Source organism: Mixophyes fleayi, chromosome 9 (assembly GCF_038048845.1).
Source record: "Mixophyes fleayi isolate aMixFle1 chromosome 9, aMixFle1.hap1, whole genome shotgun sequence".
Taxonomy (NCBI): domain Eukaryota; kingdom Metazoa; phylum Chordata; class Amphibia; order Anura; family Limnodynastidae; genus Mixophyes; species Mixophyes fleayi.
In genome coordinates, this window is record NC_134410.1 from 107,839,658 (window position 1) to 107,859,323 (window position 19,666).

A 19,666-nucleotide genomic window follows, 5' to 3' on the forward strand; every position below is an offset into this window, starting at 1 on the left:
TTAGACCTTTGTGTCACTATACACACTAACCCGGCTTCCGACCGGACAGTCGTATGTCGGCTGATTTGCCCGATTTTTGGACGAAAATGTTTCAGTGTGTACCTAGCCTTAGTTTATATATTGTACCTATTGGATAATCCACTTAATAACCAACATCTGAAAAATACTACACAATCTGGGCGCCTCCTCTTCTTTGTTTTTTCAATATTATCATATTGTCTGATTTCCCTTGGCTTACCTAGCAGTTCTCTTTGACAGTGGCTAATTTTATAAACGGTCCCTGCCTTCGTTGTATTAAAATGTTCCAATTTTTTCCATATATTTCAGTTTTGATCCAAAGAGTAACAAGTCTTCTTCATAGTTTTAGGCATAAAAACATAGGGGTATATTTACTAAACTGCAGGTTTGAAAATGTTGAGATGTTGCTTATAGCAACCAATCAGATGCAAGTTATCGTCTATTTGGTACATTCTACAAAATGACAGCTTCATTCTGATTGGTTGCTATAGGCAACATCTCCACTTTCTCCAACCCGCAGTTTAGTAAATCTAGCCCTTACAGAGATTGATGCCAGATAAAAACCACATAGCACAATTATTTATGTCCTATGGCCTCCAGAACTGAACAGTAGTCTTACTAATGACCCATATAAAGACATCATCTCTCTCTACTACTAATTCCCCTTCCTATGCAACCTAGCATTCAATTGCGTCATTGCCAACCATAAAGTTGCCTAAAATAGTGACTCTGAGATCCTCATCACTAGTTGCCATCTTTGTGCTGTTGTTGTGCATGTTCCCGCTTTGACCAAACAATGCCAAAATCCAATCTTTACTTTGGAGTAATTATGGAGATGTGAGAATCTAGCGTTGTACATATCTACTGGGGTTACAAAAAGTGTGGTATATAAGGTTTGGTATTAGAAGCTTTCATCTGGCTTTTTGGAAGTCCCTGTTTAGAGACCCCAAAATGTAATCCAAAAGATTTTAGTATATGTGTGGTATCTGTGTGGGTCATTTATTAACTTTACAATTTACTAGGCAAGTGCAAATGTGCAGTAACCCATAGCAACCAGGCATCTGCCTTCAACAGGACTCATTTTAACACAGCAACCAATCAGTAATTAGCTGTTATCAGTTTAGTGAAAGTTAGATAATGAAAGCAAGAGTCCAATTGGTTGCTGTGTTCAATGCAAATATTGCACCCACATGCAATGAAAGCAAATGATCTCCACTGTTTGACGTGCACTAGGACTGATCAAAGCTGCTGGGTGACTAGTTGCTATAGTTTATTGCAAATGTGATCTTTAATAAATATTCATTTGCTAACACCTACAGCATATAGAACCAACATTGAACATGTTTAATACATGGCTAAAGGGGACTTTCATTATTGCTGCTAATTATAAATCATTACATATATAAGTGACAGGGCTAGTATAGATGGGCTTGAAAGGAGCAATAATAAAGCACCACTAATTCCGCATCGCTGTACAGAGAACACACTCGATTAGTCCTTGCCCCAATAGAGCTTACAGTCTAAATTCCCTAACACACAGAATAGGGACAATTTTTGATAGCAGTCAATTAACCTACTAGTATGTTTTTAGATGTGGGAAGAAACCAGAGCGCCTGGAGGAAACCCACGCAAACAAGGGGAGAACATACAAACTCCACACAGATAAGGCCATGGTCAGGAATCAAACTCAAGACCCCAGTGCTGTGAGGCAGCAGTGCTAACCACTAGACCACTGTGCTGCCCATGGATAAGTTGGAACGATGGTACCACAATAGTGTTTTGGTGCTAGCGCTGTACCTGTTGCTGTGGTGGGGAGTTCAGCCTCTGTGCTTGCAGTTCCTCCTCATTTTCAGATACTAAATCATCCAAGAAGTCCTCTCTGTCACTATCTTTCCATCTCCTGCCCATCTAGGAGGAACCAGAGGAGAATCCTGTCATGGTTCTCTCACACAGGGTTATGTCAGTATGTATTTAAGTATATGATACTGGTGTCCATCACTTATAGTCAGAGGCTTCATTTAAAGATTATATTAATAGAATTCTTTTTTGGACTGTTAATTTTACTATGGTTTGCAGACCAGCAAGTGGTCCTCAAATTGGAATAACAGCGCAACATCAATGGTTGATATTGGATTGGATTTTAGCTGTGATACCTTTTAAATGAAGCCCATTCTGCATATAAACTGGTTTTACTTAGCGGATACATTTTATATATACTATTATATCAATTATAAGTCCCTTTGAAATATCCTGCAATGTTTGCCAGTATGTGGCGCTACACAAGCAATGTTGTATTTAAACACTAGGAGATATTTATGAAAGCTGGTGAAAGGGAAGAACATGAGTCAGTCTGGATCACATATGAGAAGGAAAAAGCTAGTTTGAAGGCCTATTATGTTTAACTCGCACAAGGCTTGATTTTAGAGTTAAACTTAAAGGTGCCCCATTTGCGTATGAGCAAATATGCATCCGCCAAGTTTGTAAGTCAGTATTTTCAGTTACACGAATCTTAAGGAACCTGCAATCTAACATATAGATGTGTGCAGACCAAAGATGTGACTATCATCATCATCAATTTCAAAACTTGCTCTTGGCTTATAGAGGTGCAAACTTTAGATCTTGTAGAGTGTAACTCAAGATAAAGTGAATCTCAAAGGAGGAAGCGTTTAATTTGCATTTGTGGTCCTCTACTGTGCAGTTCTTGCAGGTTGAGGCCACTGATCCGTCTCTCCAAGCACAAGGGGCCACAAGTGCAAGGTACATGAGACTGTAAAGATGGATGCAAGTTGTGCACACGCACTTTGATGCATCCTCACTGCAATCTCATGTAGGATCCATGCCTGCAATATAACAGATGGATGCAGCAGCTGTGAATCCTGCCCCTTCAGCACTTATTACTCCACCACTGTATCAAATCCTCTATTGAAAGCAATTTCATGCATCCTCTACTGTAAATTATAAGGATATTAGACGTCAGTGAGCAGTTCCTTGGCCATGTACAAGCGCCAATTCCATTTGCTAATTGCTTTGTACATGTCACAGACATCCAAGGTGACTTCTAATCTACATAGTAATAACAATCCATAAATATTTGTTCCTTCTAAGTGTTCCTCACCGTTTATACAGAAATTGTTTACAGCAGTTTATGTATATATAAGCATCACTTGGGTATTATACACATATTATATGTACCTGTATATAGATGAAACAATTATAATCTCACCTCTGTCTCTGGACGAGCAACTAGTAAGGAGATGTTAGTGCTCTCTTCCTGTGTCAAGATTGCCACGGCCTCTTCCCTATTTTGTACATCCATGCCATTAATCTGAAAAACAGGGACAAGATGAGTATATCCATCTCACTAATTACTGTTTGGGAATGCTCATTAAGAGCACCTTCACGTCAGAGTTGGAGTTTCATAACGCTGGTGCAATCAACAAAAATAGACAGGGTACTGCCCCAACTTTACTACTTACTATATTTTGGCAAATGTGTTATTTTATTCTCTACGTTAGGCCAGGGGTGTGATGTCCCAATTCCCATTACACCTGAATGGACGAAGGCAGTTTTCCTGTAGGGTGTGCTGTGTTTGTATACGGCCCTGCACTCTCCGTTGTCTCCCTCTCAGTTCAGAGCTTCTAATTTGAATATAAAACTTTTACTAATTGCTTATTTGCAAGTTTTTGGGATACCAGTGAGGGAAGAACTCTGTCCAATTAGAGTAATTCTGCAACAAGGTAAGCTCAATTAAGGAGCAGGTTTGTAAAATGTGTTTAATGCTTAGTACTTGTGCTGTTTAAGCAAGCACTGCAAATCTGTTATCAGGCCCATATTTATGCAAAAGGCACACTGGCCCAGGCCTAAGGTCACAGACTGGCCCTCGTTTACTCCTTTTATCACATTGTTTTCTTTGCTGGTTCTATGTTTTATTTTGTTATTTTTTTAGTTTGTTTCTTACTTATACCTATATGTATCCCTATCCCAACATTTGCAGTGTACTATTTGGATAAAATGGCATGGCCACTTCAGGCTGAGAACGTGGTCAGGTCATGGTAGGGAGTGTCTTGTCCACCAGGGGGCATACCTATCTATTCTGATGCACCAGGATGCCCCCAGCAACCCCTTCTCTTTACTAGAAACACCTGCAGGACACATTCCCCAGCAGCCCCAAAAATCAGGATGGCAGGGCAGTCCCCTAGAATCATGGCTGTCTCGCCAAATTCAGTACTGTGTGTATCTGTGCTTCTGCCTGTAGATTCATGTTCTATACATATGGCATGTGATCAGGCTAGTGTCATGGAGTAGTGCAGGTGTGTGTGTGTGTGTGTGTGTACTTGCATTCATATGCTTGTGGGGGCCTTGACCTGTTCACACACCAACACTGTGGGGGACTGAGTCGTAGTGGGGACAAAAATTGAGGTTCCCACAAAGCTTCTCACGGCTAATTAATGCAGGGGACCTTGCTGATATGCTCAGCATAAAAATGTCCCTGCGAGTCACATTTGTTGGAACAAAAGTGTGCGTGTGTCCAATGTGGAGGGGAGAAAGTGTGTGTGCATCCCACCGCTAGAGGCCAGTATTCCGTCCAAATGTATAGCAGGAGCAGGAAAAGGAAATGACTGCATCCTGCCGGCACTTTGTACACCAAGCGGGTAAGGACACAGTCGAATCTGTCTGCTGCTGAAGGTAAAGCGGGGACAGTGAAGCATGACAGAGCCCACCGGTAGCTTCGACTATAGCCCAGAGAGCAGTGGAGATGAGTATGCCACTGACACTTCGGAGGAGAGTGGTTCAGACACCAGCGGTGATGCCCTGTTGCCCACCAGCGCAGCAAAGTGCATGTACCAAGAGATGAGTTCTATGTACGACCATTCTCGACCTTCTGCTAGCCGTGCTTTAAACACAGAGGGTCGGAGAGACGACGCGGTGTCTGTCCAAACGATATCCAGAAACTGATGGCTCCGGGGCGTATAACAAAAAGCAGTACTTTCTGTACCGTGAGAAGCCCCACTTAAAAATTGTCCGGCACATGTAGCATGTTCACCGCAATGAGACTGAAGTAGCCTGGGCCCTGAAATTCCCCAAGTACTCAAAAGAAAGGTGCATGCAAATGGCACATCTTCGCAATAGGGGCAACTTTGCACACAACGCTAAGGCAATGAGGGCAGGCCATGGCGTTCTGGTCCCATGCAAACTTGACAAATGCTGAAGGCTTCATGCACTGTGCAGCCTGCCAGGGCTTATTGCAAGGAAATACCTGTGGCGACACATGAAGAGATGTAAGCTATACCGAAGGGGCAACCAACTCACACCTGGCAAGAACAGAGTCCAGTCACTGTGTGCCTTTGCTCAGCCCGTTCACCTGACATCAGTGATGTCTTTTGGAAGCTATTGAGTGACATGGCCCAAGATGAAGTCTTACTCGAGGTCAAAAATGATCGATGCATCACGCAGATGGGACAGCATCTGTTCAACCGGGTCAGATCAGATGTTGGCAGGCACGAGTACATTCGTCAGAAGCTTAGAGAAATGGGCAGGCTACTGCTACAGGTCGGAAGAGCTACCTCTTTGGAGAGGATGGAAGACTTTACCGCCCCATCAAACTTTCTGCACGTAGTAGACACTGTGAAGCTGATAGCTGGCTATGACGAGGAGACAGGTACATTTAAGACACCCTCGCTGGCATGGCCTGCAAAAAGATAGTGAGCATTGTGGAGTGCCGAGCCATGATGGAGGGCTGCACTGCTGCGGTTGGAAACACACAAAATTTCAGGAAGCTATATGAGGTGAGATGGAACAAGTTGATCTCATCGGCTGCCTTGAAAACTCTTAAGGAGTCCAAGTGGAACATGCCTCAGCTCTTACCTTTCACGGAAGAAATGAAAAAGATGCACTTGTACCTTTATGAGAAGCAGCAAACCTACTGAAGTGGGCTATCCACCGAGCCTACGGTTAACCACTGGGAACTACTTGCAAAAGTCACCCTGGCACAGGTGATCTTGTTCAATCGAAGAAGGGAAGGGGAAGTTTCAAAAATGTTGCTGACTACCTTCTCCTCAAGGGATACCTCGGATCTCCACGAAGATGTGCTTAGCGGTTTCCGAGGTTGAGAGGAAGCTCTGCCGGCACTTGATGCGCATTGATATCTGAGGAAACTGAGGGAGAAAAGTCCCCATCCTGCTGACACCAGCCATGCAAGCTGCAATGGAACTTCTCACAGAAAAGTGTGACAAATGTGGATGGATAGCCAAAATGACTAGATGTTCGCCAGACTAGCTGCCTTGTCACACTTCAGAGGCTACGATTGCATAAGACTGTTTCACCGAGAGTGTGTGGCCAAGCATCCCCACACGCTGTCTTCCACGTAGCTTCAAAAGCACATTGCCACTCTCTCGAAGGTCCTCAAACTAAATGACACAGAACTGGATCAGTTGGCAGACTTTCTTGGGTGCGACATCAGGGTGCACCAGCAGTATTACCACCTCCTGAAAGGTACCCTCCAACTCGCCAAGATCAGCAAACTGTTAATGGCTCTTGAGAGTGGCAGACTGGCTGAATTCAAAGGCAAGAATTTGGACGAGATGCACATTGATCCAGATGGTAAGTGGAAAATCTGGTGTCTGATGTGTGCTTTTGACTTTTACCTCAGTCATTTACATATCTGTTTCTTTTCAGAACCGGTCCAGCTACAGAGTGACATGTCGGATGAAGAGCAAATCCCCATGACAGAGGGACAAGTGGCCAAGCGTTTAGTCAACACTTCCACGTCAGAAGAGAGGCGGTGTATGGACTTGGCAACATGGGACCAGTGCCCAGCCATGGTTTCTACAGGTAGGTGTAGCACACAGTTTTTCTAGGCAGAAGCACTTTGCCTTCTCTGTATTTTACGGAGCCTTAATGGACCACTTTATTTCCTTTCAGGTTGCAAAGTAGAGCAGAGGAAATCCTGGGAAAGAGAGGAGGTCCAGGCTGTGATGAGGTTTATGTGTTGCGTGCCTCATGACTAACCGTGTCAAAGTGTAAATCTCATGTGGTAACTCTGGTGACAAACTGCTCCTACACATACCCCTATGATTGTTCTGTCGACAGGGCATTAGGAAAGGGGTGTCCCTACACGCCATTTTCCAGACATGGGTGCTCATGATGCAATAAAAACAAGTATGTGCGTGTTTGTGTGTGTTTGTGTAATAAGCAAGCTATAGGGGACAAAGGCTGAACTGTCTATTGCCATGCTATTGGGATAGACCACATCCTGAAATTAAAGATGGTGTTGGCTGTTATTAAACATTAGCTATAAAACACAAGCTGGCCAACTGCGGTCTCAAATGATAATGCATCATTATACATTATTACTCCTGTTGTAGCTCCCTTATTACCTGTAAAATTCTATCGCCTTCCCTGATGCGCCCATCTATTGCTGCAATGCTGTTTGGGTTCACCTGTTAGAAAGAAAAGGATCATAAATATGTTATCTTATGTTCAACTTCTCACTGTTTTTTAGCCGCATAGCTGCAGTTTTTATCTATTATTATTAGCGTTTAGTTATATGGTGCAACTAGGTTCTACAGCACCATACATGGCAGTAGTACAAACAAGGTAGACATAGTGCATATAAACAAACAACAGATAAGAAAAACGTAGTAGAAATAAGTAGAACTGAAAAAACAGGTAACATAATTCAAGTCATAAGGCAATTCCCAGGCAATTACAAGGATGGTAAGGGTAACGGCAGGTGACAAGACAGGGGTAGGAAGCAAGTGGGGAAGAGAGAGGCTACAAAAGAAAGAAGGAACCTACTTGGGAAAATTATAATCTAGTGGAAGAACGAGGGGGTGACATGTGGAGGGGATGACGGAAGGGGTACGGTGGGGAGGGTTTAGACAGTGGTCTGATAGTCTAAATGGGTGAATCTTGAGGGAATGTTTGAATCATTGGAGGCTAGGGGAGAGTCTGACGGAGTAGGTTCCAGAGATGGGGAGTAGAACGGGAAAAATCTTGGATGCGGGAGTGAGAAGTAATCAGAGGGAGGAGAGGCGGCAGTCATTGGCCGAGCAGAGGGGTTGGGAGTGAGATGGAGTTGGAAATGTATGGGGAAGTGGAGTGGGCAAAAGCTTTCTAGATGAGGGTGAGGAGTTTGAATTGGATTCCAGTGGAGGGATTGGCAGAGGGGGAGGTAGAAACAGAGCAGTGTCAGAAAAAGATCAACCTTGCTGAAGCATTAAGCAGAGATTTAGGAGAAGAGAAGAGGGTGAAGGGGAGGCCAGATAGGAGAAGATTGCAATAATCAAGGCAAGAGATAATGACAGTGGATTCATGTTTTTGGTGACATCTAAGGAGAGGAAGGATCAAGTCCTGGCGATGTTCCAGAGATGGAAGCAACAAGAGTGGGAGAGGGCTTAGATGTGTGTAGTGAATAAGAGAGAGAAATCAAAATTGATGCCCAAGCAGCGGGCTTGAAGAATTGTGGAGATCATGGTGTTGTCAACAGTGAGGAAGGGGTGGTAAATTATGATTGATAGTAGACAATGAGCTTGGTTTTGGTCACATTTGGTTTGAGAAAGCAATGTGACATCCGGGAGAGCTGGTTGAGAGACAGTTGGAAATCCATGAGAGGAGGGAGAGGACAGGTAGAGCTGGGTTTCAATGGCATATAACTAGTACTATAGATGGAAGGAGCTGATTAGTTTGCCAAAAGAAAATGTGTAGAATAAGAACAGCAGAGGGCTAAGGATGGAGCCTTGTGAGACCCCATTTAGAAGTGAAAGAAGGAACTTGAGGTAGAGATGGAGAAGGATTGGTTCAAGAAATAAGGGGTGAACCAAGTGCGGACAGTTTTGTAAAGGCCAAGGGAGAGATAGGTGTGCAGTAGAAGAGGATAGTCCACAGTGCAAAAGTTGCAGAGAGGTCTGGGAGGATAAATGCAGACAAATTGCTCATTGGTACCTGCAGAGATAAAACGGTGTAGACAGTAGAAACTCATAGTAAGTTTAGGAGTAGAGATGAGTGAAAGTTGCAGAACTGTTCCATGAAATATTTGCCTCGTTCCCCATTTGTTTGCAAAATTTTGCATTATTTCAGGCGAAATTTGGTCTCAAGCGTTTGCAACCTGACTTCAGTCACACCACACTGAAGAATGAATTGACTGTTACAGATCTATACATTCTGAAAAACGTGAATTAACAAACATAGTGCATCAAAGATGGAACGGCAAAATTGTATCGCCAGAACTTTGTGCCGATGCGAAACCGCCTCTACCACCGTGAAACTCAATTACAGCAACATTTTGCCAAACAGTAAATTACTAATTGATAATACAGTAAAAAGACTGTACGAAAAAGGTGAGGCAAAAATAACTAGTCCAACAGAGTATATGTGAGATTAGTGTCAATAATAGAACTAGGAGTAGGATTCAAAAGCCTCGTACCTCTCCCACATAAATCCCCAGGTCTTCTTCATCATCAGTGCGGTAACAAACCGTTAGCCCAAGTTTATCTTGATGACTGGATTTACATAGCTCCACTTCCTGAAGGAGAGAGAGGAAAGAGGACAGTCATGAATTATAGTGGGACAGAGATTGTGCTGCAGCATACGTGACGGGGTCCTAAGGATAGTAAGGGGTGATGTAATGGAATGAGGGGTTGGAGAAGCATAGGTAAGAAATAGAGTTCTAATGGGGCTGAAAAATATAAACGTTATTCCAGCATGGTGGCACCTCAGGATTATGTCAGAAAACAAAGTGACATTCAGATTTATGAATTTAAAGCGGCAATGGCAGGACCTGGCGCCTAACACTAATCCTTAGATTTGTCCAGTTGCCGGGTCCTAGTCTGAATGTCACTCTGTTGTCTGACGTAAAACTGAAGTGGCAGCATGCTGTATGTTCGCAATTTGCACCAGTTTGCAGGTGAGTGTGTTTGGAAATCTCGTCTGTTTTAATGTAAGTCAAGATTTAAACATACTTGCCTACTTTCTCATAGCACTTTCCGGGAGAGGGGCGTGATTTGAGGGCGGGAGTGGGCGGGGTGTGGCCAAACGCGTCATTTTGGCCCCGCCCCCGTGACAGAATGCCATTTTGCCGCGGTGGGCGGGGCCAAAATGACGCAATTCACATCATTTTGGCGTGCCAGTAGTGGGATGCGGGAGATTTGCCAGCTCTCTCGGGAGTCCGTGAGACCAACCCGAATTTCGGGAGTCTCCCGGACATTCCGAGAGAGTTGGCAAGTATGGATTAAAATTATGTCACCGATATAGTAATCGCAATTTGTTTGTCTATGTACTCATTGTCGGTTACGTAGTAGTCGGAATCACAAGTACCACCGATATAAATATACACCTTCCTTTAAGCACAACAATAAAATCCAATCAGATGACACGGGCCGGGACCTGGGTTTTATAAAGTGTTAAATAGGGCATTTGCCTTGGGCCTTCCAGGACCGGGGGTAACCATTGCATAAGAGAAGCTATAAATAATATCTATATGAGATAATAATTTTTTCCAAAGAGGTAGTCCCAATAAAAAGCGAGGTGTATGACCAAGTTGATCTAAAAATGTTATGGGTCAATAAACAGATACGTGGTACCAACGGTGGGCTGGCATATTTTAGCCCGGGGGCAAGACTTGACTCTATAGCAGCCTATTAGGAAACTTTTAAAGGAACAAAAATGCAGGTGGCCCAATGATCCAGCCTAAGGAACCTCACTATGGGACCAGCCTGGGGGGCAGATGCCTCCCAGCCCAACCTGCCCTTGTGTGATACAAACAAGAAGTATGAGAGCCCACTAGTAAAATCTTTATCCTGGGCTCATGGGACAAAGAATTCTAGTAAGATCAGTCTTCCCAGTTATGGGAGTCCTATACAGGACAGGTAACAAAAGTAGAATAGTAGAAAAACTTTTATATATTTTATGACATAGTTAAAGCAATCGTTTATTGAAAATACACATATATCTCAAAGAGAACACTTAGGACTAGATTTACTAAACTGCGGGTTTGGAAAAGTGGAGATGTTGCCTATGGCAACCAATCAGATTCTAGCTTTTATTTATTTAGTGCATTGTACAAAATGACAGCTAGAATCTGATTGGTTGCTATAGGCAACATCTCCACTTTTTCAAACCCGCAGTTTAGTAAATATACCGCTTAGAATCTGCAAACAATTATCTGCAGACCATGAAGGCTAAGAGACTGATAAAAGTATAGATTTTTTTAAAATTAAGGTGGACAAAAAATACTATGGTTAGAGATTGGCATTTAAGCATCTGCTGCTGTGCATTTTAAATATAACTTGATTGTATTGTGAATGCACATTGTAACTAACCAAGGATAAAAAAAAGTTTGCAACATTTTGGCTCTCAGTGACGGACAACACCACAAAATAGGAACAATAGAAGCATACCCAGTTGTACGTTTTAAATTACAGCAGATATGAATGTTGGGAACATCACTGAGTTTATTTGGAATGGCCACCAACACTTTTGTGGGGGAAAAGGATTTTTGGGTAGAGTTTAAAGGGAATATGGACAAGAAAGGGAGGCAAAACAAGAGGGAGAGAATAGTAACAATTCTTGAGATAAATATATTGGGCTTTATGACATTGTGCAATGTGCACATATGGGCTGTAAATACAACAGCAACTGCAACACACCTCATACTCCAGTTCATCAGTGCGTTCTCCTTCAGGCTGTACTCCATCCATATACTCAGCTTGCTCATAGAACTCATTCCCAATGGGAGGTCTACAAGGGAGAAAAAAGTCAACATTATAAACATCAGCTGTCTCTTACCCTGCTGCACTCTCAAATAATCCGAAACTGTAAGGGGGTCATGTGTGAGTCTCAAGGACCTTAGAGGTGGGAGAGAATTTAGTCCTTTTGCTGGAAGGAAAAGGCTGTGTCCCCCTCGTAAAACAGGAGCACCACTGTACATGCACCATCTAAACACCTTTATCTTGTTTAAATCCGTCCCACAGAATAAATTCTTGCTTTCGAACTTCAGTGCAAAAATATGGTTCCCTCGTACACCTAATCCGCCCTTAGAAGGGTTGGAAAAATCAAGAGAGCTCCTTATTATCTCCCTAACAAACGTTTGTACTCCCCCCCCACACAACGCTGTCCTTTTTGACCACAAATCCATGCATTCTCAAAAAAGCTAGGTGCATTTATGTAAATGTAACGTCACAAAAGAACATTTCTGCTGCAGTTTTAGAGTTTCGTAAAGGGTTGTGTATGAGATTATATGGGATAGTATACAGGATAACGAATATGCATCCCCATTGACAGCATTGTCACGAGGATGCATCATCATCATCATTTATTTATATTGCGACTGCAAATTCCGTAGCACTTTACAATTGGGAACAAACATTAATAAGACAATACTGGGTAATACATACAAACAGAGAGGTAAGAGGGCCCTGCTCGCAAGCGTACAAATGCATGTACATGGCTGCCTTTGAGTCAATGTTTAAGGCATAATGGGGCGTAAGAGTTAGACATGCCAGTTTACATAGAGTATCTTGCATGGAATTGCTTTGCACATGCCAAGAAACTGTCCACACACACATATGTGCCTATGCAGTTTTGCACGATTTTGATACTTACGCTCGCCTGCGCCGGGGGAGGTTAGATGGGAGCGATGGGTGTTCCAATATAAGCCAAGTACAGTAAAGGGGGTCTCTTTTTGCTATAGGGCAGGTACAAATGTTCACTGATGATGATGACTTGTAAACCAGGTGCATATGCTGCTGATGTGGACCTGTACACACCTCGAGATGTGTACAACTCTGCTATGGGTGGAAAAATGTTATTTTTCCAAGTAATTTACACCCATTTTGCCAACAGATCTACATCAACCTCTATGATATGGGCATGTAGCTAGGTGGCCTGTTTTGGGCTTAGCAGTGTAGGTTACGATTGTAAGTGCTACAGGCGCAACCTCACCAAATTTTTACAGCTCTTCCCATTTCAGTGGGTACAATATCTAGTACTACACAGGCGTTGTGACTTATTATGCAGGCAGCACGTTGCCTTAGTCTCTCTTGGTCTGTGTCTATATTAGGGAATTTAGACTGTAAGCTCCACTGGGGCAGGGACTGATGTGAGTGAGTTCTCTGTACAGTGCTGCGGAATTAGTGGTGCTATATAAAGAGCAGATGATGATTATGCCCAAAAAAAGCAATTTGTATCCCACGTGTTTATGACCCTTTGTCACAACAGCTCCTCTGCTATATTTATTTTTTTAGTAAATAAAATAAACTTAACATGGGGCAGCATGGAGGCTAAGTGGCTAGCACTTCTGCCTTACAGTACTGGGGTCATGAGTTCAATTCCCGACCATGGCCTTATCTGTGAGGAGTTTGTATGTTCTCCCCGTATTTGCGCAGGTTTCTTCCGGGTGCTCCGGTTTCCTCCTACACTCCAAAAACATACTGGTAGGTTAATTGGCTGCTAACAAAATTGACCCTGGTCTGTGTCTGTGTGTGTGTGTGTATGTGTGTGTTAGGGAATTTAGACTGTAAGCTCCAATGGGGGCAGGGACTGATGTGAATGAGTTCTCTGTACAGCGCTGCGGAATCAGTGGTGCTATATAAATAAATGGTAATAATAATAATAATAACACCAATAATGCCCTCAGAATAATCCTGCACTAGACATTTGCCTATTTACCTATATGGTAACTGCAGTTTCTATCATCCTAAATATTCCAGTGCACAGTGTTATTCACTCATTAGTAGTAGAGTCTCTACTCACAGCTCTGAGAGTACATACGGTTCTAGGACAACTATGGCAGGGCTGGGGGGTCTCGGTCTTCCCAAGGTCATGATGTGCTCAAAGGTGATATCCGTCTGCGTTCCACTGTCCACAAATTGAAGGTCATGGGAGGAAATGGCCAGAGCTCCCTTCATACGTGGGCTGCGCCTCAGCACTTGGATCAGGAGAGGGTCTTTAGTGGTGCGTAACGTCTCAAATGTCTGCTCCTGGGAGAGTCGCGAAAGGTCTTTTCCATTCACCTGTGAAACAGCAGAAAATGTACATTTCATGTTCTCTGCGGTCTCAGTGCAAGTTACATAGAAACAGGAATTTTTAACAATTTCAGTCCTCTCTCTAGTCAGATTTTTGTGTCTCAGGCCTTATACCCAATCTAAGTCTAACATGAATGCGTTTAGCTCACAGCGGTTAACAAATGTAAGAACTTGAGGTTCGGGTGACAGATGGAGGCCTCGTGGGATTTGCTTTGAATGTAGAAAAGAAGCAGGCAACGCATGAAAACCGCAAACACAACACTCAAACTAATGTATGAAAACACTAGTCACATGTATTTTTATGCTAGTAGGTAAAAAAAACCAACAACACATATGTCCATTTCGTCCTCCCTTTTTTATGTTATTTTTTTTGGGGGGTGGGGGCATTTGTTTGTTCTGAATATTTTCTACCTAAGTCTTAACAATAGCTGTATTTTTATCCCATGCATTTTTGAATTCTTTTACTATACGAGTCCCCACCCATGGATCGGTCACCCTGTCTCTAGGAAAGGGTGATAGATCATTAATTGTGGATAATTAATTCTGTATTCTACTTAAAGATTCTTGTGTCCCACATCATGTTACATTTTGAGAACTGCTCACTATAGTCCATTCCACTATTTTCTCTAAGTCGGTCTCATATCTTCTGGGATATCAACCCCGTTATAAATCTTTGTTTTATCTGTAATAAGACATACCTTTCCTTATAGACCTTATATAGACCACAAGTATTATCACTAATGAAAACGTACAACAAACCAGGACTCACTACTGGCTCCTGCGGTATTCTACTGGTTACTAGCGGTATTCTACTGGTTATTAGCGGTATTCATCTGGTTACTAGTGGTATTCTACTGGTAACTAGTGGTATTCTACTGGTTATTAGCGGTATTCATCTGGTTACTAGTGGTATTCTACTGGTAACTAGTGGTATTCTACTGGTTATTAGCGGTATTCATCTAGTTACTAGTGGTATTCAACTGGTTACTAGCGGTATTCTACTGGTTACTAGTGGTGTTCTACTGGTTACTAGCGGTATTCTACTGGTTACTAGTGGTGTTCTACTGGTTACTAGCGGTATTCTACTGGTTACTAGCGGTATTCTACTGGTTACTAGTGGTATTCAACTGGTTACTAGTGGTGTTCTACTGGATACTAGCGGTATTCAACTGGTTACTAGTGGTGTTCTACTGGTTACTAGCGGTATTCTACTGGTTACTAGCGGTATTCTACTGGTTACTAGCGGCATTCTACTGGTTACTAGCGGTATTCTACTGGTTACTAGCGGTATTCTACTGGTTACTAGTGGTATTCAACTGGTTACTAGCGGTATTCAACTGTTTACTAGCGGTATTCTACTGGTTACTAGTGGTATTCAACTGGTTACTAGCGGCATTCTACTGGTTACTAGCGGTATTCAACTGGTTACTAGTGGTATTCTACTGGTTACTAGTGGTATTCAACTGGTTGCTAGTGGTATTCAACTGTTTACTAGCGGTATTCAACTGGTTACTAGCGGTATTCTACTGGTTACTAGTGGTATTCAACTGGTTACTAGTGGCATTCTACTGGTTACTAGTGGTATTAAACTGGTTACTAGCGGTATTCTACTGGTTACTAGCGATATTCAACTGGTTACTAGCGGTATTCTACTGGTTACTAGCAGTATTCTACTGGTTACTAGCGGTATTCTACTGGTTACTAGCAATATTCAACTGGTTACTAGCGGTATTCTACTGGTTACTAGCCCTTCTAGGCTTACACCATGGACTACAACACTCTATCTTTAGCCAAACCTTTCTCTATTCTGCTATTTTTGAGTCAAATCCAAGGATTTTCAGTTGCAGAATTCATTTATTGTGGGGTACTGTATCAAATGCTTGGCTGAAATATAAGTAAGCTATATCCACTGATCCACCATGATCTATGACTTTCGTTATCAAGTCGAGTAAATCCACTGGGTTCGTTTGACATGACCTCCCAACAGCAAATCCATGGTGCTTTAGAGCTCATCATTTCTTTGAGTCTCACTATTGATGTGCAACCCCCACGCCTTTTTTGTGCAGTGAAACTATTTTTTGCCATTCTCCAGTCATTTAGAATTATATATGTCAGCAGCATTGATTGGTTAAACAGTTTGCATAATGGTGCTGCACTATTCCTAGTCCTATTCATACACTTGAATGTGTACCATCTAGTTTTCATTTTGAGAGTTCAATTACTACCTCTTCTGCAGTGTGCGTGGCTATTGAACAGTAGAGTATATCTTTTTCCTCTAGTATAGGTGACCGCCATTGAATTTTCAACAGTAAATACAAAGCAAAAAATAGTTGTTTAGGCAGTGTACAATATCTTTATCTCCTTCCTTGTATATCACATCCCTAACTATGTGCTTGAGAGATGCCCCAAGCAAGCTATCCTCAATGTCACTACTCCTGGCTGAACTTTGATTGACATCGCTTCATCTACTCCCTTAATAAACTATCCAATTCCTCATCTTGCCCTAGTGGTCTATACATTTTCAAAAAAAACCTCTCTCTGCCCAGTTTTTAGAGTAACTCAGATACTCTCTGGCCTGAGAAACTCGTGGCTCTCCAATGGTTGTGAGACTACAAGTTCCAGCATACCCTGCCGGTTATCGGCTGGCAAAGCATGCTGGGGCTTGTAGTTTCACAAGACCTGGAGAGCCACAGGTTGTCCAAGTGTGCCCTATCCTATCTGCAGTGCCTTATGTTAAAGAGAGTGACTGTTGAAGACTAATGGGAATCAAACAAATGTAAGTGAACATTCTATTGGGAATGATTGTTGTGATTTTATTTGAAGGGAGAGAGAACAGTAAAACATGGACATAAACAAATGTTCCAGTTTACTAAAGGCCACAATGTTTAAAAAAAAAAGAAAAATCGCTGTTTTACAAAAGGCCACATTAAAAATCGCTTCCCCATTTTGTGCATGTGCAAAACATGAAACTTATCATGCTGCGGTTTATCTGTTTGAAAACCCATCAGAGTAAAGAGGTGGTTGTAAGCGACAAGATAGCGTAAACTGCATAAATAAATACCGAATGTAAAAAAAACAAAACTTTCCTCCCTTTCTGTAACAGCCCGTGCTATGCAGAATCAGCCTGGTCCTCCGACAGCCAGCCCGGTTACCTAGTGATGCCCGGCACAATGCCAAGTAGCACTATGTCCCTTTGTGGTACCCCAGACCTTTGGGTATGAGGGTAAAAATATTAAAATATAGAGCCCGTTCTTGTGGCACTACAAGTGACAGCATGCACTGGAAATGTCTCTGCAAACTAGAAGTGAGGCAGTGCTGGCGGAGAGGTGGAAAAATCTCAAGGGGTGTACTGTGCAAAAGAGTAAAATTTAAACCAAAGTCCTGTTTTGTATGACAGTATCCATCGCCCCAGATGCATTCCACCGCCAGTAACATCTTCTGAACTAAACACGAAGGCATTTATGGAAAAGTTCATGGCATGACAGGTAGGTTCATTTTGATTGATTTTTATTTGGATGCGATCTTCAGAGAAAACTTCCACCACTCTGTAGCCAACACAAAGTCTTGTTGAGAGCAGTGGGGAACTACCATTGGTACAGCAGGTGGGTGCCGCGGAACCCATGCAGATAATGGACCCTACTGCGCGGGGCACTAGCGAGATTTGGGCCCCAGTTCCCTCCTCCCTGCACCAGGGCCCACAGCTCGATAGTTCCGCCTCTGGTTGAGAGAAATGGCTAATCAGTCACAGCTTCTAATGTATTTGAGATTCTATAGTATGAGAAATATTGGTAGCTCAAATGCATGAAAACCACTGTTTCCAATAATATTTATTTTATATATCCGGTAGTAGATAGATAACCATTATCAACTAATGGTAACCATTCTCCACTATCATGAATTGACTTTTTTTCCCCCATTAGTACTTTTCCAGGATTGCATATTACCCAGCTTGTAATTTGTGTTTAGGTTGGGGATATTACTATTATCCAGGGTTCTGCCTCTTGGCTATAAACTACAATCTGCTTCATATTCTGTTAAAATGGTTGTTATTCTTCCCTTCACCCCCTCATCTGTCTCCCATGCACTAGATGCAGATGTTGCTTTACGCCCCCCCCCCCCTCCCATTCCATACACCACCCAGCACTCTGCCATTAGCCTGTGACTCTATCAGACACCGATCAATGGCGTTCTTGCTCACTGTGTCTTATTGATACACAGCAGCCGTTGTCATGGAAACTGGGCCTTTGCTGAAGGAACGAAACACAGTTGGGAGGCAACAGAGAGGATTTTTGTGTGTGTGTGTGTGTGGGGGATGGGGGCATTGGGGATATACGGGACAAGGTTTGTGGCGGACATCGGAATGATGGGGGGGCCAGGGGCATTCTGCTTGTGTAATTATTAGAAGAAACTGTGTAACAGTGACAGCTTCAGGACACTGGGAAGAGAAACAGTGACAGGGAGAGTTAATGAGCGCGCAGGAGAGCAGGGAAGAAAGACAAAAGAGATTGAAAGGCAGACAGCAAGGACACGGGGAGAGAGGAGGCAGAACATTAAGGAAGATGTGAGATTATAATGCAATAATAGGGTTCCTAGAAAGTGACAGCAATCGCATCCACGTCTGCTCTGTCTTTTATATTTCACCTCGGTTTGTCTGGAAGACACTTAGATTTTCTTAGGTCAAGGTTCTGTAACATTAAAGGGCTCACCGTGTATGCTCCGTAAACCTTACATCAACCTTATAATTCTAAACCTTTGCATGCAAATAAACACACGGAGACTTGTATAAGTTATTAAAAATTGCCAGAAATTTTATTATGATTTTAATTTTAACTAGACCTATGGTGGCGGAGAAAGGGCACTGCGAAACAACTCTCAAGCTGACAAACACTATCACGTGTGGACTGGCGCAAACCGCCGTACGTCCACCACCACGGGGAACAAATCCCAACATAACTTTTGCGCTGAGTTGGCGTCAGAGTGACTGCCCCCTTTAAAACTCACTCTGCCCTCCCTCACCGAGTCGAACAGGGACCCTCCTCACCGAAGGGCCAAAAAGGGAGTTACTGGTGCCTCAACGGGGGGCAGTGACCTACGACAACTACCAGTGCGCCCACAAATCAGCCGCTGAACGCAGTGCCTTCCTACCGCAACATAACCGAAAATACTACACAAAGGAGTGGGCGGGTGGGATCTTGTGCTGTGGAATGAACCAGAACAGGAAGTGCAGCCTCCTATATCAATCAAGGTCCCTCCCACTGGATTACACATTGGTCGGGCCAACCCATGTTAACACCTTCAGGTATTTGTACAGCTTACTACAAACCCTGTCGCCCTTTAAGTGCATTCGTCCTATTCAGCCTCATTTGTCATACTTTGCAGTCTGGTCATAGCCGTGCAGGTCTTTGAAAGACGGGGTACAGTGGGGGTCATACGGTCTATATAATGCAGACTCATTCAAGGTTTCCCATTTAAATATTTGGTGTAATGAGGTATATTTGCATACCTCTCAGCATTTCAGGTGGAAACCGGGAGAACCTAAGATTTGCTATAAAAAGATCTTTTTTTCTCCATTCATAGAGAAGCAAGACCTAGTTGCCAACCTATTAAAATAGATTCCAGAGGCAATT

The 19,666-nt window shown here is 42.9% G+C and overlaps 1 protein-coding gene across 4 annotated transcripts in view; it reads right to left on the bottom strand.

Annotated features, from left to right (window-relative positions):
• The window catches only part of PDZD4 (PDZ domain containing 4), a 91,412-nt gene that overhangs the window by 7,634 nt on the left and 64,112 nt on the right, over nucleotides 1–19,666 (bottom strand). Inside the window, exons 2-7 of one of the 4 annotated variants that reach the window (XM_075184830.1) lie at nucleotides 13,786–14,027; nucleotides 11,664–11,754; nucleotides 9,443–9,541; nucleotides 7,395–7,457; nucleotides 3,242–3,343; nucleotides 1,816–1,926 (exon numbers count right to left, since the gene is read on the bottom strand). In XM_075184830.1, coding sequence (XP_075040931.1) covers nucleotides 1,816–1,926; nucleotides 3,242–3,343; nucleotides 7,395–7,457; nucleotides 9,443–9,541; nucleotides 11,664–11,754; nucleotides 13,786–14,027 — 708 coding nt within the window. Of the gene's footprint in view, nucleotides 1–1,815; nucleotides 1,927–3,241; nucleotides 3,344–7,394; nucleotides 7,458–9,442; nucleotides 9,542–11,663; nucleotides 11,755–13,767; nucleotides 14,028–19,666 lie in introns of all 4 variants that reach the window. The other 3 variants (XM_075184829.1, XM_075184831.1, XM_075184832.1) reach the window with 3 other exon arrangements.